The sequence below is a fragment of the Musca autumnalis genome, unplaced genomic scaffold, assembly GCF_047663935.1.
Source record: "Musca autumnalis isolate F117 unplaced genomic scaffold, ASM4766393v1 scaffold_4, whole genome shotgun sequence".
Taxonomy (NCBI): domain Eukaryota; kingdom Metazoa; phylum Arthropoda; class Insecta; order Diptera; family Muscidae; genus Musca; species Musca autumnalis.
Window position 1 is genome coordinate 67,370,391 of NW_027411977.1, and position 24,114 is coordinate 67,394,504.

A 24,114-nucleotide genomic window follows, 5' to 3' on the forward strand; every position below is an offset into this window, starting at 1 on the left:
AATAAATATATCTTGAATCTACTCATAACTTCTTTAATATTGGTCCAAATAGGAAAAAATCTTTTTTGTATTTTTTATCAGCCATCGAATAGAGAATAGAAAAAAATTGCAGTGGGCGCGATTTGTTATTAAAAATCAATTTTTAAACAATGATTGAACTATTCAATTTTCTTGAAAATTTTCTGTATTAATATATTTTCTGTATTAATTACAAAAATTTTAAGTCCTATTTGGTAAATGCATTCGAATGATTACTATTTTTCTTTATTCCATTTGTTATTTTACCAAAAAAAAAAAAAAAAAAAATATATATGTATATATATATATATATATATATATATATATATATATATATATATATATATAAAATTACATTTTTTAACATTTGTTTTATTTAAGGATTTGTCTTAAGCATCTTAAAAACAGCGTCTTTTTTCGGTTTTGAAATTTATAAGCAATTATTATACCAGCCGTACAATAAATAAACTAAATTTTTTATCAAATAACTATATCTCGGGAATTATATGACTGGACATCCAAGCCGAACAATATGCCTGTCCGCGTACTCGATAATTTGTAAAAATTATTGCAAATGTTCCTAAAACTGACATTTGTATAAAGAAAAGGTTGCTGGAAAAAGTGTTTCAGCAACATTTAGTAAGTACGAGGCAAAGACATAGAACATAAAGACTAGAAAAGATGCATAATGCAAAAATGTTTATGAAACAAAGTATATAAACATTTTATCAACAACAGGGGTATGCTAATGTTAAAAAACCCATTAAAGTGCAATTCGGCTTATACAGATTGAAGGAAAGCAAAGATTTGGACTCAGGATTGTATTCCATAGCAGTTTCCAGTTCATTGAGTATGAACTTAGTGGTTAAAATCGCCTGAAATGGTAAACTACTTAACAGAATGTTGTTATGACATCATAACAACAGATCTTAACTCCATCTATTGACAAATGTTAACAATTGAGTTTTCCAATCTTAATGTATGTACATCTTTGTACGAGGACAAACCTAATATACAAAATATTAAAGAGATATGTTGCCGAAACATTTTTTCAGCAACGGTGCCTCCGAAATCCGTTTCAGACTATTTGGAGTGGATTGAGTAATGTCCGTCCGTACGTAAAGTACTTATATAGAGTCTTGGACAAAATGTTTTCAAAAAGTCCAAAAGGGAGAACATTGCTCCCCTTTTTATGTTACATCGTGACGTAAATTTCTGCGTCATTTTTCTTTTAATTTGGTTTTGGTTTTCCACAGTGGAGTTTAAACAAACAATGTATATATATATATATATGTAGCTCTAACTGTTTACCTGTTTACAAATATAAGGCTATACAAATAATTATTTATATCATTAATTTGCCTTTATTAATATTATGAACAGTTTAATTATTATTAACAATGCTGTTGCTGAAATCAAATATCATTATACTGTTCGCAGGCCAGCTGGAACATTATTATTTTCTAGATAAGACAATGTTGTAGTCTAATCTGTCTAAATCATCGACTTCGAATTCCTCAAAATTGTACTTAAAAGTCTTCAACGTTTCTTCAAAATTATTTCTTAATTGGGCACAGTCTGAAAATAAAAAAATAAAATACAAAGTAAATTTAAATAAAAATATTTGCAAAGTTTGTTAAAGAAAAATTGACTTAATTAAAATATATAATTTAAAGAATAGATCAGTTTTTACCCACCACCACATAATGGAGGATATATTAAGTTTGTCATGCGTTTGTTCTTGTTCAGCGTGTAATTATACATTGATATAGCCATGTCCTTCCTTTCGTATGTGGAAATCATCCTAGCGTGCGAACGGATGGAAGTAGTTGTATACAAAAGCGAAGGTCCTACAAAAACGACCGTTTAGCAAGAAAACATTGTTGCCGTTCGTGAACTCATTATGAACCATTGGCATGTTAGATACGCGTGAGATAGAGGCATCCTTGGGCATTTCTTCCATCAGCATACATTCTATATTGCAACACCTGTCTGTAAACAAATTTTGTTCTCATTCGATCCAGTACAATTTGATAATCGCTCGAAAGAAGGCGGTAACAATCGAAAATTTTTCAAGGAAGAACCACTTCGAAGCTAATGATCACTTGTTTCTTCGGCAAAACTGGTCATGTGGCGGCTATTTCTCTTGAACAACGTAGGACGTTTAATTCTGATTGGTGCACCACAATTTTTTGTCTAAAATCTTTGGAGTAATTCGAAAAACGAACAAGAAAACCCCCAAAAACGCCATTGTGGACCATGACAATGCGAGCTCTTACACATCGACTTAAACCAGGATATTTTTGATCGGTCAAAAGGTGAAGTTGATGGTCCATTCACCGTACAGCCTTGACTTGGCACCCCCTGACTAAACGTACATCATGTTCTAAGAAGCTCTATACCGGACAACACCTTCGAAAACCTCCTTCTCAGAAAGTAAAAATGTTCTCTTAAATGCGGTTAAAGAGCTGTTTGAGGATCATTGTCTACCTGTTTAAACGATTGTGGTCATCATCAGCAAATCAGCAAAATTTTTACCGAAGGTAGTATTTACGATACGATATAATATTGTTCGTGGGCATTTTGAGAACTTCTATATATATAAAAGAGTAGTGAGGTGAGTGACTGACTGACTGATTGACTGACTGATTCATCAACGCCCAGACGAAACCGCTGCAGCTAGAAAGTTGAAATTTTGGGTGTAGGTTGCTGTTGGTGTGTAGGGGTGAGATAAGGCTGGGTTTTTGGAAATTCGACCTAGAAGTGTACGAAAAGTACTAAAAGGTACTAAATATGGTACCCTTTGTATTAGGCAAACGGTAAGAGCTAGAATTCTGAAATTTGGAATGAGGTTAACTGATGGAGAGCTAGAAAGATGTAGGTTTTTGGAAATTCGAACTATATGTGCACGAATAGTACTAAATAGTACTAAATTTAGTACAATTTGGATTTGGGTGAACGGATTGAGCTGGAATACAGGCATTTGGAATGAGGGTCACTGATGAAGAGTAATAATGAACTGTTTTTGGAAATTGGAACTGTAAGGGTACGAAAAGTACTAAATGGTACTAAATTTAGTACAATTTTGATTTGGGTGAACGGATTGAGCTGGAATACAGACATTTAGAATGAGGGTCACTGATGAAGAGTAACAATGAAAGGTTTTTGTAAATTCGAACTATAAAGGTACGAAAAGTACTAAATGGTACTAAATTTAGTACAATTTGGGTTTGGGTGAACGAATAGAGCTGGAATCCTGTAATTTGGAATGAAGGTCACTGATGTAGAGTAAAAAAGAAAGGTTTTTGGAAATTCGAACCATAAGTGCACGCAAAGTATTAAATGGTACTAAATTTAGTACAATTCGGATTTGGGTGAACGGATAGAGCTGGAATCCTGAAATTTGGAATGAGGATCACTGATGAAGAGTAAAAATGAAAGGTTTTTGGAAACTCGAACTATAAACGCACGAATAGTACTAAATGGTACTAAATTTAGTACAATTTGGATTTGGGTGAACGGATAGAGCTGGAATACAGGCATTTGTAATGAGGGTCACTGATGAAGAGTAATAATGAAAGGTTTTTGGAAATTCGAACTGTAAGGGTACGAAAAGTACTAAATTAGTACTAAATGGTACTGAAATTTTAAATTAGGGTCACTGGTGAAGAGTAAGAAAGAAAGGTTTTTGGAAATTCGAATTATAAGTGCACGAAAAGTTCTAAATGGTACTAAATTTAGTACAATTTGGATTTCGATGAACGGATTGAGCCGGAATGCTGAAATTTGTAATGAGGGTCACTGATGGAGAGTAAAAATGAAAGGTTTTTGGAATTCGAACTATAAGTGTACGAAAAGTAATAAATGGTAGTAAATTTAGTACAATTTGGGTTTGGGTGAACGGATAGAGCTGGAATCTTGAAATTTGGAATGAAGGTCACTGATGGAGAGTAAAAAAGAAAGGTTTTTGGAAATTCGAATTAAAATTATACGAAAAATACTAAATGGTACTAAATATAGTACAATTTGGGTATGGTTTAACGAATAGGGCCGGAATCCTGAAATTTGGAATGGGGGTCACTGATGAAGAGTAAGAAAGATGTACCAAAAGTCGAAAAGCCCTAAATGGTAGTGAGTTTAGTATGATTTGGATTTGAAGAGCTGGAATCCTGAAATTTGGAATTAAGATTACTGTTGGAATATAGAATTGAGATATGGAGGTAGCTTTGGAAAATCGTACTAATGTGCACGAAGTAGTACTAAATGGTACGAAATTCGCTATAATTTGTATTTGCGTGAACAGATTATTGTTGGAGTGTAGGATTGAGGTAGTTTTGGAAATTCGTACTTATGGAAAAGTGCTAAATGGAACTACATTGGCTATAATTTGGGTTTAGGTGAACGGATAGAGCTGAGATATGAAAGTACATTTTCGTGTCCGAAAAGTGCTAAATTGTACAAAATTTGGTACCTTTTGGTATTTGCTATATGGTATATAATTTTGTACAATTTGTGATTTTGTAAAGGGTAGAACTGGAATTTTGAAATTCGATATTAGATTAGCAATTGGTGTTTAGAGTGGAGGTAGGGAGGAGGTTTATACAAAAACTACTAAATAGTCCTCAAATGGGGTTTAGAGGAACTGGTAAAACTGGAAAACTGAATTGGGATTAGGATATATGTTGAATATAAGGAAGTAATTTTTGAAACGTTTACCTATGTGTAGGAAAAGTTGGGTAACATGTTGACCTCAAAACCATTTTAAATAGTTAAGGTACTAAATTTGGTGTTGGGTGATATTAAAAAATCCTAAATTGAAATGCCTTCAAAAAATTTTCCGTTATATACGGTTGACATACCGGTGCACATTAAGTACAATTTTTTGTAAAGAAGTTTTCTAACCTTTCATGCCACAAATTCCGAATTTCGGTTAGAAAATTTGCAAAAGATCTTCAAAATACTCTAAATCTTCAAAATATCTCTTCTAATAAACGTGGATTGAAGTGGAGATTTTTTAAATTAAAGTTCTATATCCTCTGAGTATTCAAGGTCCAAATTTAAAGAAAATTGGACAATATACATTTGTTCTTCTTTAAAAATACACTAAGTCGAGAGGTACCGTTATATGGGGATATACGAAAACGTGGCCGAAAATTTAACGGACCTATTCGGGTTCTCGGCGAAACCGCTAAAGCTAGAACCTTGAATTGTGAATGTGCGTGATTGCTGTTGTGAAGGGGTGAGATAAAGTTTAGTGTTTGGAAATTCGTACTGAAAGAGAATGCTGTGTTAGTGAAGGGGTTAAACCAGGAGTCAAATCTGAAATTTGCAATATGATACGTAGTTTTGAAAATTCGAAATAAAAAATATGGTAGATGCGGAGGCGATACGACAATTTTTTTTTTTTAAATTCTGACTACAATCGAAAAAATATTGGTAATAAAAATAGGTCTTAGTACAACAGAATCTCCAGTATTCACCATTCCCGTATTAAATATTGTTTATATATATTTCGTTTCCTTTCCGCATACGAAGTACCGGGCATTTGCTAGTCTGATATAAAAGTTCTAAAACTCTAAAAATCATCCGCTGACCAACTAAAAGGGCTGTTTGGTCCCATTAACTAGCGAAAGGGGTGACTGAAATTGGTCCAAACGTTTCACATCATAATATTTCTCTTAAACTTTGATTAACCTCGAGGATTTACTATATCGGTCTATTCCTTTTGGTCCATCCCTCCACAAAAGCTACGTGCTTCTGAGCTTGAGTTCAGTTCGAGGCCATACCTCGGATCGTACTAAAACTTTCTCGTCTGTGATAGGAAATTTCCAAAAAAAAAATGTAGACACAATCCCAAAATTACATTTCTGTATAAAAAATTAGAGAAATGCTAGTGTAATTTCAGTCGAATATTTATAGTCACTCCTTCTAAGGACGAAAAACTACGCTAGTATTGTTCATATAATAAAAGACAGATTGAGGATTTCATTTGTGTAGACTGTTTTGGTTATATCTGTCAGTGGAATAATTAGGGCCACCGCAACTAATACCATTCCCTCCTCCACAATTGTTTATCTCAACAGGTATATAGCTGTTGACAGAGTCTATTGATTTTGTTCTAGTTTTTGACTTTCGATGACGTAGAGAGAAAAGAGCATACTACAGGCTACCTACTTGTCTGAAACCTCGTTACAACTCTTTGGATAAGTTCTATGATATTTTGACTGAGGACCAGTGCCAGTTAATGTTCTCTTGCAAAGTTGTATGACATTTTTTCGTATGTTATAATATTAACTCCCGTTAAAAGTAGTAAGCTAACAAGTGCCGTGAGTTCACCCATAGGAACGTTATAAACTTGGGGTGGGTCTTGGGTTAGTAACCCATCCTCCAAAAAGCCGCACAACATGAAAAAGCAAAGAAAAAAACAACCCCCTCTAAAGTTTACCAAACCCGCAAACGCTTTAAGCACCATGATCTGCGAACTTGCACCTTGAAATTGCGCACTCTTGGTCGGAGGTTAAAACATCTGATCACCAGCTTCACCCCAGTGAATAAAAGACTTGCTACAATCCAAATGAAAGCTTTTCAACTTCAGCTTTATTTGCGCACATGCTCCCACTGAAGAAAAGGACGAACAGACCAAAGATATTGTCTACGAGTGCTTAGAAGAAACGTATGACCAGTGCCCTGCCCATAACATTAAAATTATTCTATGCGATTTTAATGACAAACTTTGAAAGGAGAATGTCTTGGGCCCAAAAGTCGGGAAATGCAACCTTCACCTTGAAACATATGACAATAGAATAAGGCACATAGAGTTCGCGACGGCATGGTAGTTAGTAGTACCAGATTTAAGCAACTCGACATTCATAAGGACTTCAGACCAAAAATCAAATTGATCACCTTGTGACAGATGGTAGATATTCATCGATCGTGTTGGGTGTACGATCGTTGCAAGGGGCAAATATAGACTCGGACCACCATCTTGCTACCGCAAACGTAAGTACCCGATTAAAGTACGAACAGACACCATGTTGTGTCTGGAAATCGGTAAGCTGTAATCACAACAGATAGCCACGGCATATTTCACTCAACTGGCCGAACTGCATAATCGTAATCGTCCGATAATATATCTACAACACAGGGAAAAGTAATGCCAACTCCATACAAACACACGCAAATTCCATACTTGGATACCAGACACCTCCACAAAGAACCCAATGGCATGACCAGGAGTGTCGAGTTGCTACCGACAGAAATAGGTATTGGGAGAAAAGAAGGGAGGAGAAACATATATTCCTCAGAAAAATGAGAAAAATAGAAAAGCGGAAGTGTGAAAGAATCGAGATGAGCAGGAGCTAGACTGAGGTCTGAAAATTCTTCCAAAAAGTGAAACATGAAACTGACATCATCCTCTTGTTGAGACGAGCAAGGACATTTGGTAACAGATACATATAGTGTGCCCAGGATATGAGCATTTTTCCAAACTCTTGGTATGCAATACTAGACGAAGATACCGCCCGGACAAGTGAAGAATACCGCAAAAAACCGACTTAAGAATAATAAGGCAGCAGAAGCCGATGGCTTACCAGACGCTGATAAGGTAGTTACCACCATCTGGCAGGAAAAAGCGTATCCGACTATTGGAATCTGAGCATCCTGTGGTCTGTCCACAAGAATAGAGATACGACTGTATGTATCTAACTGTAGGGCCATAAGTCTACCCCATATTGCTTATAAGATAGTGCCAGGAATATTGTGCGAATGACTAAGTATGTGGTCAACGAATAATTTAGTCATACCAATGCGGCTTTAGACTTGAAAAATCCAAATATTTGCCGCAGTGTAAAGACCAAAGAGATGCAGATCTACACTTGTCATTTTTTTGTGGATTACAGAGCAGCCTTCCACAGTCCCTCACGTTCAAAGGTATTCAAAGGCATGTCAGAATTCAGGTGATCTCTGCAACATCCCGCTTGAAAAGATTGTACGAGATGCAGATGCTAAAAGAAATTACAACATGGGTCATCAGTATAAGAAGAAACTGATAGAAGGTTGGAGGAGAATCTGCTAAATTGGGTCTGGCAATAAACGGCAACGAGACGAAGCTGATGGTATCGACGTGAAATGGGTCCCTGGAACTTAGACCAACTGTAAAAAAGGTTAATAGAATTCGAGGTAGTTAAAGACTTCGTCTACCTCGGCACCGCCATATACACAACAAACAACACCAGTTGTGAAATAAGAAGCATATAAGTTGGGTACAAACTCCATAGCCATTGCACTGTGGTCCCAACCTGTGACAAATATCGAAAAATCGATATTAACAAATTTCAATGACAATTAAACAAATTATCTCTAAACATATCATATTTTAATATTCCAGCCAAGTTTTTGTAATTTATAACGGTACTTAAGAAAGCAAAACAGAATAAGTTGACATTTACGTATGATTTAAGGGGTTACCCCTAGTTGTGCAGGCCAAGAAAAACTCATTTTTGTCAAAGAAACTTGGGTAGATATTATTTGCGCCTGAAAGAGCACATCTTGAACTACTTCTGGAATTTTTGTTGTTGAAAAACGTTGCTTAGTCTTGTGGTAAATGGCTACCTGCGAAACCCTTTTTTTAAAAAGCGTTTTGCGGTGCCAACGATAGCTCGAAAACGGTTGGGCCGATCTTCGTGTATTTTGGTGCGCGTTTTAAGAACCTAATAGTCTTGTCTTTAAGCGTGTGAGGGTGGAAGTCGCCGGCTTGTTTCCACCCACACCAATCGTCTAAGGCAGCCAGAAATCTTGTTATTTTATCATATTTTCCTTAAGGAATTGTTCTTTCCTTTAAGTACAGAAGTGCCTCGTGTAATTTTTTTCTCGGACTCATCAAATGGGCCTCGTGTTATTTACATCAACGATAATTCCTTCAATAACAAAATACCGTCGTTCAATGCAGTTACTGAACTCTTTTTCTATTTCAATGTCAACAGGCAACAACAACAGCCGTGCGCAACAGAAGCCAAGGTACATATTCGGTGTAAACAAGTAGCAACAACATGCGTGTCTAAGGCAGGGACGAGCTTCTTTGCTTAGATCGTATAGTGAGGCCGCCCACTGAGTTGTTTTTGCATTTGCTTCTCTCTCTCACGTACAGTGTAAATAAATGAAAACAAACAAAAACATAATGTGGTTGTTGCTTTTTTTACTCATACGTTCATACATGTCTTCGCTTTGGTTGTATTTCTGTGGTCGTCGCTGGTCTAAGGCATCATTCGTTTCCGCGTGCAGAAGTCCCCGGGAGTGTGTTTTCGTACGCCACTCATTCGTTTCCCGCGTGCAGAAGTCCCCGAGAGCGTGTTTCCTCAGCCACTCACTCGCTTCCGCGTGCAGAAGTCCCCGGGAGTGTGTTTCCATACGCCACTCGCTGAGTCCCTAGGGTATCCGTCTAAGGAGTGTGTTTCCATAAGCCACTCGCTGAGTCCCTAGGGCATCCATCTATCCGTCCGATTTAAAAAAATTGTGAGCTGTCAAAGTCAAAATTTCGAATTTGAACAAAAAATTGACAGTTGTTTGTCCAAAATTCGAGCAAAAAATTAAAAAAATCTGTCTCGCTTAAAGACAAGCGTTTTTTGTATATAATAAGCCCACCAAACCATATGAGGATCGGTCGATTCGTTTTCGAGCGAGCTATCGTTGGCACCGACTTCAAAAACGCAATTTCCGATCGTGTTGAAATTATTTGCGTGTTGAAATTATTTATTTAAGTGATAAGTAGAGGTAACCCCTTAAAACTTTAAAACGTCACTAAAGTTGTGACTTCGTACAAGGCAAATAACTAAGAATTTAAAAGAATATTTTTTTTCGAAATTGAAGTTTTAGCTAAAGGTATTTTAATTACTTTCAAATAAAATCTGTACAAATTATTCGGATAAAATTTGCTGGAAATTAATTTTTTTAAATACTTTTTTGTGTATTTTTTCCAAGTCCTCAACATTAAAGTTGATTTTTAGTAACTATGACATCCTATGGCACCTTCAGGTTTTTTTTTTCGAGAAAGTCGAAATAGTGTCGAGATAAAAAAAAAAATTGGTTCCAACTGCATATACTCGTATGTGCATTTCCTTGTGTGACATGAAAATTACTAATGATGCCTCTGGTCATTTTAGTGAATGTGTTGTATTGTTGTGTTGTTTTGTTTTAATTGTTTGTTTTGGTCTTTTCGTTCAATATTTAGATATCTACTTAAGATTGTATTTTGTCACACCTGTATATTTGTATACCCACCACCATACATAGTATGGTGGCTATAATTAAATTTGTCATTCAGTCATTGTCATTTGTCATTCGAAATATTCATCGGAGACCCTGTAAAGTATGTATATTCTTGATCAGGGTAAAATTCTAAGTCGACATAACCATATCCGTCTGTCTGTTGAAATCAAGATACAGCTCGCAATTTTTAAGATAGAGCTTAGCAATTTGGTATAGAAGTTTATATTACTCCCAGGATGTTTGATATTGCAAATGGGTTATATCGGTCCACGTTTTGATATACCCCCATAGAACGGTACCTCTCGATTTTCGGTATTTTGAAGGTTTGGTACTTAGTCTTCGTTGGGGTTATAAAACTTTCCGCCAGAATTTTGTCAGTATGGGTCTACGCCTTCATAAAGCCCCCTATAGAACGGTACCTCTCGATTTTCGGTATTTTGAAGGTGTTTGCTTCATTATCACACCAAAATGGCTGAAATTTGGGGGCATAAAACTTTGCTTTCATATAGCCCCCTTAGAAAAATACCTCCCGATTTTCGGTACTTTTAAGGCTAAAATTTGTTATTTAGTCTTCGTTGGGGGTACAAAACGTTCCGCCTGAAATTTTTAGGTAGAGGTCCACGCCCTCATATTGCCCTTAAATAACGGCACATGCCGATTTTCGGTAGTTTGGTATTTAGTTTATGTTGGAAGTAAAAACCTTTCCGACTGAAATTCGTCGGTATAGGTCCACGTTTCGATATAGCCCCCATGGAACGGACAGAACTGGAAGGCCAAGACTTTAGTGGAGCAAACAAGTGGAAGACGAGATCGAAAAACCCGGTATTCCAAATTGTGAAAAGCAAAGCAACAAATATAGAGGAATGGAAATCTTTTCTTAGTTCAACTTATAAGAAAAATGTCCCGACTAAGTAGGTAATAAAAGTTATTATACTTACCGACATTGAAACCGCTAATCATGACGGTTTTCAGATTTTGAGGGAACTTTTCTAGTTCGATAAAGTTTTGCAACATTGCCTCGTTGTGTAAAAAGATGTTCATATTTAAGTTCATCTCGGGATTTTGGGTGAACATATCGAGCCAGAAATTTAGACACCATTCTGGAGTACAGTGGTAGTATACATTAAGTTGGGTAATATTTGTGGCAAAAGCTTGAGGAAGTAGGGATGCTGTTGTTCCACGATGTGCTCCCATTACACGCACAGTAAGCTCACACAGTAGAGGTAGTTGTTGTAAGGCTCCAATAACATAAGACCATTGGTCTGGTAGGTTTACGGCAAACGAGAATTTCTTTAAATTTTTGAATTGCAGTAAATGATCCAATGTCAATGGTTTAGCCGGGGTTGGACCTGCGCTTATGTGAGGTCTACTAAAAATGGATTTGTAGGGATTGATGAGATGCAGCTTAACATTTCTTAAAGCCGTGGGCTTATTGGTTGTTGAGACTCGTAGCAGATTTTTATCAACATTTTCAATGCTCAGAGATTCAATTAGAGGTGATATTTTCAGCACTTGGTCCTCACCAATGTTGTATGACATTCCCTCTGATTCGAATTCAATTAGCTGGGGAGTTTCTTCCAATAACTGTTGTAGGTTTTCAAATGTCAGACCGTCGCAATAGCTCAAATGCAAAGTGGTGACATTCGGTGGTACGGCGAAGTTGTGGATTTCTTTAAATTTGGTATAGCTCATTTTTAAATGTGTTACATTTTCGAAGCATTGGAAAAATTCTTTTAATTCATCTTCTGTGACTTGTTCCTCTCCCACAAATGATATGTTAAGTTTTTGCAGGTTTTTAAAAGTGTTCAGCAATTTAAAAGTTTGACAGTGGTTTTCTGTGCTATTAATGCTTAGTTTAGACAATGGCAGATATGTGTTTCGTTCTTTGATCTCCTCAACATTATCTCCAGCTTCTAACAATATTGAGAAACTCAAATCTAACATTTCCACTGGTAGCTGGGTTACCACTTTGTGAAAATCTTTAAAATTGATTCGGTGCCCAAAATCGTGCATATCTAGGCGTAGGCTTTTCAATTTGACAAATCGTAACAACTGTTCAATTGTTTCCGATTTTACACATAAATTGGCATCCGTTTCAAATTCATACGCCGAAACATCTAGTTCCTCTAAATACGGTACGGCATCGGCTATCTTTTTCAAATCTCCAGTAGTTACATTGTCAGCATGATATTTAAATTTTGTTAAATTACCAAAAATCTCCAAAGAAAGTGGAATATTTGCAGATAATTCCACTACTTGGGAGGCAGTTTGCTTAAGAAATTCAAAAAATTCTTCTTCTGTGGGTATTAATTTGTTGTTGGCTCCATTTGATACAATAAATTGTTTTCGCTTTTGTGTAATCTTGAGTATTGCATATTGTGGAAATTTTGGATTTTCAGTCATTTTTTATGTCTTTTTTCGATATTGAAGAACGAACACCTAAACACACTGCAGTCTGTATCACTACTGAACGAGAGGGAGCTTTATTTTTAGCGCAAAACGAATGTTGTGAGTATTTCCAAATATATGTGAAAACATTTTGGAGAGCAGTGTGGACAGATTTTTCTGAAAAAATGTTAACTATTGCCGCGTTCTCTTTGAAAAAATATTTCTTGGTTCTCTACATTTTTAATATCTTCTAAATTTTCTTAAAATACATTCTTGCTGTTCTGTTGTAGGAATGTGGAGTATGGGAACATACTCATCCATATGGGATCAATGCATTGTATATATCAATCTTCCTGCATCTGCATATTTCAAATTAAATCGCCTGTAGTGTTGCATTAGCGCCTTCAGGGGACAGTATATCTCCACTCGAAAATTTATCGTCATACCATAAATTTCCTGTCCCCCTTTTCTGATATCCCAAATGCCTAATTTAGGTGGGAAAATGTATCTAAAAATGTCTTCAATCGGGCGGTACATTCAAATGGCGACTATAAGCAGCAAGAAAATAATTATCAAATACTCGTTTTTATAGTACTTTTTGGTAGTAGTAAATACTTTCAAAATCCCCTACTAATCTATTATTTTAACCCTTTGTGGCCTGACGTTTCCACACCGTTTGGGATATTTATGTATACTAAATGGGTGACGTCGATAGGTTGATTTCAGAAGAATAAAAAAACAAGTAAGAACATCGTTAAGTTCGACCAGGCCGAACTTGCTATACCCTTCAACACGAGTTGTATAGCAGTAAAATGGAGCAATTAGTTTCCTTTCGTTTATGAAGAAGAAAACGTAGAAAAAGTAGTAAACGTCATAAACCTCAAAAAATGTGTGTTACCATCATATTTTTCACTTAATGTTAATTTTGCAAACCTGTCTGTGTTATTGAAGGGCCTCCGTACCTTTTTTGAAAATAACAGCATATTTTAATTAATATTTTAATTTTTAAAATAACTAAAACAATTGAATAAATTGGATTGCGCACTTAGCACGCTATCTACAATATATTTCGAACACTACCACTGCTTCACGTATCACTAAAATCACACGGTGAAACTTTCATCCGAAAAGTTGAAGGATGAAGGAGATCCTTCACCCAAGCTCCTCTCGCCGAAAAGCTGTGAAAGTTTCAAAGTGTGGCTTTAGAGTATGATTCAAAGAATTTGCGGGTGAAGTAATATACAAACATATGTATAATGTCCATATAATATAAAAAAATATATAATATATAATTTAATAATATAATATATAATATAAATGTATATATTCGAGTGAAATCTTTTTATGCCTGTTTTTTTTTTTTTTTTAATATAATAGGATCTCAAATGAAATAATAAAATGAGGTATATTATTATGTAAAAAAACACCGATTTTTAGGTTATAAAATTAGTTTGTTTATTCTGTCAAAAACCTTGTTTTTTTGCTAGGTTTACGACGTTTCCGACGTATGTAATATACGTCAGATATGTATGTCAGATACGTCATTATTGACGACAGATCATCTCTGGTCACAACCTTCAAATTACGAAAATCGGGAGGTACCATTCTATGGGGCTATATGAAACCGTGGACTATAAAACAAATTTAGAGGGGAAAGTTGTATATCCCCAACGAAGACTAAGTACCAAATTTCTGCCATTTCGATGTGATAATGGAGCTAAAACCTTCTAAATACCGAAAATCGGGTGGTACTGTTTTATGGGGGCTATATGAAGGCGTGGACCTATACCGACAAATTTCATATGGAACGTTTTATACCCCATGTGAAGACCAAATACCAAATGTCAGCCATTTTGAAGGAATATTGTGGCCTCACAACCTTCAAAATACCAAAAATCGGGAGGTACCGTTCTGTAGGATCTACATGAAGGCGTGGACCTGTGCCGACAAGATTCTGGGGAAAAGTTTTATATCCCCATCGAAGACTAAATACCAAATTTCAGCCATTTGTGAGGAATATTGAAGCCACAACCTTTAAAACACCGAAAATCGGGAGTTACCGTTCTAGGGGGGCTATATGAAGGCGTAGACCTATACCGACAAATTTCATATGGAACGTTTAATACCCCAAAAGAAGACCAAATACCAAATGTCAGCCATTTAGCTGGAATATTGAGGCCACAATCTTCAAAATACCGGAAATAGGGAGGTACCGTCCTATGGGGGGCTACACTAAGGCGTGGACCCGTGCCGAAAATGTTCTGGGGTAAAGTTTTATATTCCCATCGAAGACTAAATACCAAATTTCAGCCATTTGTGAGGAATATTGAAGCCACAACCTTTAAAACACCGAAAATCGGGAGGTACCGTTCTATGGGGGCTATATGAAGGCGTTGACCTATACCGACAAATTTCATATGGAACGTTTAGTACCCAGAATGAAGACCATATACCAAATGTCAGCCATTTCGGTGGAATATTTAGGCAACAACTTTTAAAATACCAGAAATAGGGAGGTACCGTTCTATGGGCGGCTATACTAGGGCGTGGACCTGTGCCGACAAGGTTCTGGAGTAAAGTTTTATATCCCCATTGAAGACTAAATACCAAATTTCAGCCATTTGTGAGGAATTTTAAGGCCAGAACCTTTAAAACACCGAAAATCGGTAGGTACCGTTCTATGGGGGCTATATGAAGGCGTTGACCTATACCCACAAATTTCATATGGAACGTTTAATACCCCAAATAAAAACCAAATACCAAATTTCAGCCATTACGGTGGATTATTGTGGCCACAACCTTCAAAATACCTAAAATCGGGAGGTACTGTTCTATGGTGGCTATATGATGGCGCGGACCTATACGGACAAATTTCTCAAATCGATGACTAAATACTAAATTTCGAATTATTCCATTTGTAATTCGAATTATTTTATTTATCATTGTGAAAATGAACAGAACAAGTTTAGAGTGTAATATATTTGCGCTCATTGTTGTTAGTTGGGAACAGTTGATAAAACGGAGGAAGGAACTTTGTGCAAAGTTGTTGAAGTGGCTTCAACAATGTCTACCCCCAATATAATGGTACCGCCTGATTTTAGATAATTTCTACCAAAAATTTTAGCTGCGTTTTCTGACCAAAGTAGTTTTAAATTTGTATTTGGGAATTTCAGTGGTCAAAAACCTACTTCACCTATTGTGGATATAGCTGAGTGGTGCGCACTATAACTTTCAAACAGATCAACAGATTTTGACCAAACTTTGCACCTCATAATATCGACACCTCCAAATAATAGTATGCTAAGTCTAAAAGTGAGTTTTGCAGGAGAAGCTCTCAAAGTGTGGAAATTTTTTTGAACTTCAGTACTATGCTAAGTCAATATTTGTTTATAACTTCTGTTCGGATTGACCGATCATTACCAAAATTTGACAGAATTTAAGTTAAAGGACGTTCAACACCTCCAAATAATAGTTTGCTAATTCTGAACAGTGAGTTTTGCAGGACAAGCTCTAAAAGTTTGGAAATTTCTTTGACCTTCAGTACTATGCTATGTACATATTTGTTTATAACTTCTGTTCGGATTGTCCGATTATTACCAAAATTTGACAGAATTTAAGTTAAAGGACGTTAAATATAAAAATGTAAAGAACTTGAAAACATGCTAAGTCGACTTAGCATACTATTGTTTGGAGGCGTCGATATGTTGTCCAAAATTATATCATGTACGAAGATGGACCATATAGGTACACTTCTTCCAGTGCCTTCCCCAACCAAAGTTCAAACTTGTTCGTAAGCATGCACGGTACGCACAATTCTCGAATATTGAAACATTTTTTCAAACACAGATCAGGTTCAAATATAAACCACATCGGTCCATTCCTTTAGGTACTTGCCACACAATATTTCACAAAAATGCAGTTTAAGGTCATGTCTTGGATCATTTTGAAATTTGTTTCAAAAGAATTCCTCGTTGACCCCAACTAATATAATAGTTAAAATGTTACATATACACATTATTACACTTACCGACTTTGAAACCGGCAATCATGATGGTTTGTAGATCTTGAGGGAACTTCTCTAGTTCGACTAAGTTTCGCAACATTTCATATTTGTGTAAATAGATGCCCATATTTAAGCTCATCTCGGGATTATTAGTGAACATATCTAGCCAGAAATTTGCACAATAATGTGAAGTACAACGATAACATACATTAAGTTGGGTAATATTTGTTGCAAAAGTGTGAGGAAGTTGGGATGCTGAACTTCCATTTACACGCAGAGAAAGCTCACGTAGTAGAGGTAGTTGTTGTAAGGCTCCAAGAACATAAAGCCATTGGTCTGGTAGCTCTACGACAAACGAGAGTTTCTTTAAATTTTTGAATTGCAGTAAATTATCCAATGTCAATGGTGTAGCGGGGGGTGGACTGGGACTTCTGTGACGTCTACCAAATATGTATTTGTAGGGATTGATGAGATGAAGCGTTACATTTCTTAAAGCCGTGGGTTTATTAGTTGTTGAGACTCGTAGCAGATTTTTATCTAGATTTTCAATGCTCAGAGATTCAATAAGAGGTGATATTTTAAGCACTTGGCCATCATCCATCATGTTGTACGATATGCCCTTTGATGTGAACTCAATAAGCTGGGGCGTTTCTTCCAATAACTGTTGTAGGTTTTCAAATGTCAGACCGTGGCAATATCTCAAATGCAAATTGGTGACATTCGGCGGTACGGCGAAGTTGTGGATTTCTTTAAATCGAGTATTGTCCATCGTTAAATGTGTCACATTTTCAAAGCATCGGGAGAATTCTTTCAATACATCTTCAGTTACTTGTTCCTCTCCAATAAATGTTATCTTAAGTTCGTTCAGGTTTTTGAAAGTGTTCAGCAATTTAAAAGTTTGACAATGGTTTTCAATGGTATTTATGTATAGTTGAGTCAATGGCAGGCATGTGTTTCGTTCTCGGACCTCCTCAATATTATCTCCGGCTTCCAACAATATGGAACAATTCAAATCTAATGCTTCCACTGGGAGCTGGGTAACCAGTTTCTGAAAATCGTTAAAATTGATTCTGAGCCCCAAATCGTGCATATCTAGGCGTAGGTTTTTCAACTTGACAAATCGTAACAACTGCTCTATTGTTTCCTCTTTTACACATAAATTGGCATCTTTTTCAAATTCAAATGCCGAAACATCTAGTTTTTCTAAACATGGCACGGTATCGGCTATTTTCTTCAAATCTCCATTATTCATATCCTTAAGATGATATTTCAGTTTTGTTAAATTTCCAAAGATCTCCAAAGAAAGAGGAATATTTGCAGATAATTCGACTACTTGGGGTCCAATTTGATTAAGGAATTCCAAAAATTCTTTTTCTGTAGTAATTAGTTTGTTGATGTCTCCATTTGATACAACAAATTGTTCTTGTCTTTTGGTAATCTTGAGTAGTGCATATTGCGGAATAATTGAATTTTCAATCATTGTTATGTTGATATTTTGTCGATTTCGATAAACACCCCGCAACCTTACACACTGCAGTCTATATCACTACTGAACGCAAGGGAGCTTTGTTGTTAGCAAATCGAATATTGTATTTCCATATACATATATGTCATACGATTTCGGAGAGTATTGTGTGTGGGCAGCTTTTTCTGAACAATTTGTGCAATTATTTGAATCTCTTTGAAAAAATATTCTCAGAATCTCTACATCTACATAAATAACAAGTAAGAACGACGTTAAGTTCGGCCAGGCCGAACTTGTTATGCCCTCCACCACGAGTTGTATTGCAGTAAAATGGAACAATTAGTTTCCCTTCCGTTGTGAAGAAGACTAAATACCAAATTTCAGCAAGTTCGGTAAAGCAACCTTCAAAATACCGAACTTCGGATGGTGCCGTTTCATGGGGGCTATATCAAAACATCAATTTATACCTACAAATATCTGGCAGAAAAGTTTTTAGACTCAAAGAAGACTAAATACCCAATTTCCGATAAACCTTCAAAATACCGAAAATCAAGAGGTACACTTCAATGGAGGATAGAATAACCCGCCGGCCGATACTGATCATTGTCTTCTAGAATATTTTATAACCCCATGGAAGACTAAATAACACATTTCAGCCATTTCTGAGGAATATTGAGGCCACAAGTTTCAAAATTCCGAAAATCGGGAGGTACCGTTCTATGAGGGCTATATCGACACATGGACCTATACCGACGAATTTCAGTCAGAAAGGCTTTCACCCCTAACAAAGACTAAAAACCAAAATTCAGCCATTTCGGTAGGTTGCTGTGGCCACAACCTTCAAAATACCTAAAATCGGTAAATACCGTTCTATGAGGACTATATGACGGCGTGGACCTGTTCCGACATATTTCTGGGAGAAAGTTGTTTTCCCCCAACGAAGACTAAGTACTAAATGTTAGCCATTTTGATGTGATAATGAGGCTAAAACCTTTGAGATACCGAAAATCTGGTGGTACTGTTTTATGGGGGCTATGGGAAGGCGTGGATCCATACCGACAAATCTCATAGATGAAGACCATATACAAAATGTCAGCCATTTCGGTGGAAAAGTGAGGCCACAACCTTCAAAATACCGGAAATAGGGAGGTACCATTCTATGGGGGCTATTCTAAGGCGTGGACCTGTACCGAAAAGTTTCTGGGGTAAAGTTTTATACCCCCATCGAAGACTAAATACCGCATTTCAGCCATTTCTGAGGAATATTGATGCCACAACCTTCAAAACACCGAAAATAGGGAGGTACTTTCTACGGGGGCTATATGAAGGCGAGGACCTATATCGACAAATTTCATATGGAACGTTTAATATCCCAAATGAAGATCAAATAAATAGTTTAATTTCAGCCATTTCGGTGGATTATTGTGGCCACAACCATCAAAATAGCTAAAATCGGGAGGTACCGTTCTATGGGGGCTATATGAAGGCGTGGACCTATACCGACAAATTTCTGAGGGAAAGTTTTATACCCCCATCGATGACTAAATACTAAATTTCGAATTATTCCATTTGTAATTCATATTATTTTATTTATCATTGTGAAATTCAACAGAACAAGTTTAGAGTGTAATATATTTGCGCTCATTGGTGTTAGTTTGGAACAGTTGATGAAACGGAGGAAGGAACTTTGAGCAAAGTTGTTGAACAATGTATACCCGCAATATAATGGTACCGCCTGATTTTAGATAATTTCTACCAAAAATTTTATCTGCGTTTTCTGACCGAATTAGCTGTAAATTTGGGAATTTCAGTGGTCAAAAACCTACTTCACCTACTGTGGATATGACTGACTGGTGCGCATGATAACTTTCTAACAGATCAACCGGTTTTGACCAAACTTTACACCTCATATTATGTTGTCCAAAGATGGGTCATATAGGTACACTTCTTCAAGTGCCTTCCCCAACAAAAGTTCAAATTTGTTCGTAAACATGTGTGGTACCATGTCACAATTATCCAGTTAGTGGTATCGTAAAATTTTTAATATGTTATGTCAAATCTTTCTTTATGTTGTTGGGGAAATTACAACAAAAATAATTTTTTTATAAAGGGATTTGACTTTTCATATTCGATCAGCTGGTGTGATACCACAACCTGGTAGTTCTACCATGTGTGGTACCCACAAAACTAATTCTCGAATATTGAAACATTTCTTTCAGACACAGATCAGGTTCAAATATAAACCACATCGGTCCACTCCTTTAGGTACCTGCCACACAATATTTCACAAAAAAGCAGTTTACGGTCATGTCTTGGATCCTCGCGGACCCTTATAATATATTAGTTAAAATGTTACATATACACATTATTACACTTACCGACTTTAAAACCGGCAATCATGATGGTTTGTAGATCTTGAGGGAACTTCTCTAGTTCGACTAAGTTTCGCAATATTTCATCTTCGTGTAAAAAGATGCCCATATTTAAGCTCATCTCGGGATTATTAGTGAACATACCTAGCCAGAAATTTGCACAATCATGTGAAGTACAACGATAACATACATTAAGTTGGGTAATATTTGTTGCAAAAGGGTGAGGAAGTTGGGATGCTGAACTTCCATCTACACGCAAAGAAAGCTCACGTAGTAGAGGTAGTTGTTGTAAGGCTCCAAGAACATAAAGCCATTGGTCTGGTAGCTCTACGACAAACGAGAGTTTCTTTAAATTTTTGAATTGCAGTAAATTATCCAATGTCAATGGTGTAGCAGGGGGTGGACTGGGACTTCTGTGACGTCTACCAAATATGTATTTGTAGGGATTGATGAGATGCAGCGTTACATGTCTTAAAGCCGTGGGTGTATTAGTTGTTGAGACTCGTAGCAGATTTTTATCTAGATTTTCAATGCTCAGAGATTCGATAAGAGGTGATATTTTAAGCACTTGGCCATCATCCATCATGTTGTACGATATGCCCTTTGATGTGAACTCAATAAGCTGGGGCGTTTCTTCCCATAACTGTTGTAGGTTATCAAATGTCAGACCTCGGCAATAGCTCAAATGTAAAGTGGTGATATTCGGCGGTACGGCGAAGTTGTGGATTTCTTTAAATCGTGTATATTTCATCGTTAAATGTGTCACATTTTCAAAGCAATGGGAGAATTCTTTCAATACATCTTCTGTTACGTGTTCCTCTCCAATAAATTTTATCTTAAGTTCGTGCAGGTTTTTGAAAGTGTTCAGCAATTTAAAAGTTTGACAGTGGTTTTCAATGGTATTTATGTGTAGTTTAGTCAGTGGCAGACATGTGTTTCGTTCTCGGACCTCCTCAATATTATCTCCGGCTTCGAACAATATGGAACAATTTAAATCTAATACTTCCATAGGGAGCTGGGTAACTAGTTTCTGAAAATCGTTAAAATTGATTCTGAGTCCCAAATGGTGCATATCTAGGCGTAGGTTTTTCAACTTGACAAATCGTAACAACTGCTCTATTGTTTCCACTTTTACACATAAATTGGCATCTTTTTCAAAGTTAAATGCCGAAACATCTAGATTTTCTAAATATTGTACGGTATCGGCTATCTTCTTCAAATCTCCATTATTCATAACCTTAAGATGATATTTCAGTTTTGTTAAATTTCCAAAAATCTCCAATGATAGAGGAATATTTGCAGATAATTCGACTACTTGGGGCCCAATTTGATTAAGGAATTCCAAAAATTCTTTTTCTGTAGTAATTAGTTTGTTGATGTCTCCATTTGATACAACAAATTGTTCTTGTCTTTTGGTAATCTTGAGTAGTGCATATTGTGGAATAACTGAATTTTCAATCATTGTTATGTTGATATTTTGTCGATGTCGATAAACAGCCCGCTCCTAACACACTGCAGTCTATATCACTACTGATCGCAAGGGAGCTTTATTGTTAGCAAATTGTATGGTGTATTTCCATATATATGTCAAACGATTTCGGAGAGTATTGGGTGTGGGCAGCTTTTTCTGAACAATTTGTGCAATTATTTGAATCTCTTTGAAAAAATATTCTCAGAATCTCTACATTGTTAATACTTTCTAAATTGTCGTAAATAGACATAATTGCTGGCCGTTCTGTTGTACGAATGTGTAGTATGGACATTTACTTTATCAAGTGACACAGAAGTTGGCTTGAAAGTGTCTGTAATTTTTCATCGTTCTCAGTAAACAGAAAATCCCTCTAAATAATATGTTTTGCTGATTCCTTAATGAATACTTAAGCTTTTTGCACTTTTCACAAATCACAATTCCAGTTGGGAAATAATTAAAGATATACCTTCTGTGGTTTCTTCATCGTTTTAAAATCATCGTCAAAAGTATGCATGTTTTATTTTAAGGGGAGAATATAGACGTTTTTTAGCTGCCATGACACAAAGCATGAGTTTGGTTGCGGATTTGTAGTTGGTCGGAGGTTAAAACATCTGGTATCCAGCTTCACACCAGTAAATGAAAAACTTGCTGCAATTCGATTAAAAGCAAAATTCTTCAACATCAGCTTTATTTGCGCTCATGCTCCCACTAAAGACAAGGACGAACATACCAAAGATATATTTTACGAGCGCTTAGGAGAAATTTATGACCGTTGCCCTTCCCAAGACATTAAAATTATGCTAGGCGATTTTAATGCCAAAATTGGAAAGGAGAATATCTTTGGCCCAACAATCGGGAAGTTCAGTCTCCACAGTGAAACATCTGTCAATGGCTGACATCTGGATTTTCATAAGGGCACCTGGCTGTCGCCAGATCAAAGAACAAGAAAACAAATTGATCACGTTGTGATAGTTGGAAGACATGCATCAAGCGTGTTGATGTACGATCGTTCCGAGGTGCAAACATAGACTCGGACAGCTAGCTTGTTGCAGCAAAGGTAGGTACCAGATTAAACGTAGCAAACAAAGTGCGAACAGACACAACTTGGAAGTTGGACATCGGTAAGCTGCAGTCACAACAGATAGCCACAGAATATTCCACTCAACTGGCCCAACTCCTCAATCAAAGCACTCCTCGTCCCGATAACATATCAGGACAATGGCAAAACATTGCCCACTTCATGCAAACAGCCGCAAAATCAATACATCGATACCATAGAACTTCACCAAGGAATCCATGGTATGACCAGGAGTGTCGTGCTGCTACCGAAGAGAAAAATGCGGCATATAGGACTACTACAATCCGTAGCAACGCGTAGCGCACGAGAGAGGTATCGGGAGAAAAGGAGCGAAGAGAAACCTCTTTTCCGCAGGAAAAAGAGAGAGATGGAAAAGCGGGAGTGTGAACAAAACGATATGTACAGGAGACAGAATGAAGTCCGAAAATTCCAACAAAGACTAAAACATCAAACTGATGGTTTTGGAACTGGCATATCCTCCTTTAGAGCCCAGCAAGGTAATCTGGTAACTGATACAGATAGTGTGCTAAGGATATGGAAAGAGCATTTTTCCAAACTGTTGGTATCCAATAGTATCGAAGTCGACGAACATACCACAGATCCAATCCCAGAAAATGGTATTGAATGTATACCACCCGGCCAAGATGAGGTAAAAACAGCAATAATCCGGCTGAAGAATAATAAGGCAGCAGGAGCTGATGGCCTACCAGCCGAGCTGTTTAAAACCGGAAGCGACACGCTGATAGGTGTATGCATCAGCTAGTTAGCTCCATCTGGCAGGAAGAACGCGTACCCGACGATTGGAAACTGAGCATCCTATGTCCCGTCCATAAGAAAGGAGATAAGACTCTATGCTCCAACTATAGGGCCAGAAGTCTTCTCCCTATCGCCTACAAGATAGTGTCAGGGATATGGCGAACGACTAAAGCCCATGCACGCAGAAAAATTTATGTTAGAAATATGTTTGGATCCAAACAAATATATGTTTGGGACCGGTTGCAAACAAATATATGTTTGGATAAAAACATAATATGTTTGGGTCCAAACAAATATATG

At 36.6% G+C, this 24,114-nt stretch overlaps 1 protein-coding gene across 3 annotated transcripts; it reads right to left on the reverse strand.

Moving 5' to 3' along the window:
• Positions 1-1,362: 1,362 nt before the first annotated feature.
• On the reverse strand, positions 1,363-22,020 carry LOC141402302 (uncharacterized). 3 transcript variants are annotated; one of them, XM_073983234.1, is made up of 2 exons: positions 20,516-22,020; positions 1,363-1,596 (listed from the first exon to the last, which is right to left on the reverse strand). In XM_073983234.1, exons 1-2 carry the CDS (start codon positions 21,969-21,971, stop codon positions 1,475-1,477), a joined length of 1,578 nt encoding a protein of 525 aa, XP_073839335.1. In that variant the 5' UTR covers positions 21,972-22,020; the 3' UTR covers positions 1,363-1,474. The 3 variants fall into 3 exon arrangements, with proteins under 3 accessions (XP_073839335.1, XP_073839334.1, XP_073839333.1); XM_073983233.1 differs by lacking the exon at positions 20,516-22,020 and adding an exon at positions 16,697-18,219; XM_073983232.1 differs by lacking the exon at positions 20,516-22,020 and adding an exon at positions 11,220-13,000.
• Positions 22,021-24,114: the final 2,094 nt, after the last annotated feature.

Bases quoted from the DNA above. Each gene is read 5' to 3' on its own strand.
- LOC141402302 (XM_073983232.1), bottom strand. From the start codon at position 12,684: ATGACTGAAAATCCAAAATTTCCACAATATGCAATACTCAAGATTACA. The intron at 1,597-11,219 runs GTAAGTATAATA...TTTTATTTTCAG, and splicing joins GATTAGCGGTTTCAATGTCG to ACTGTGCCCAATTAAGAAAT.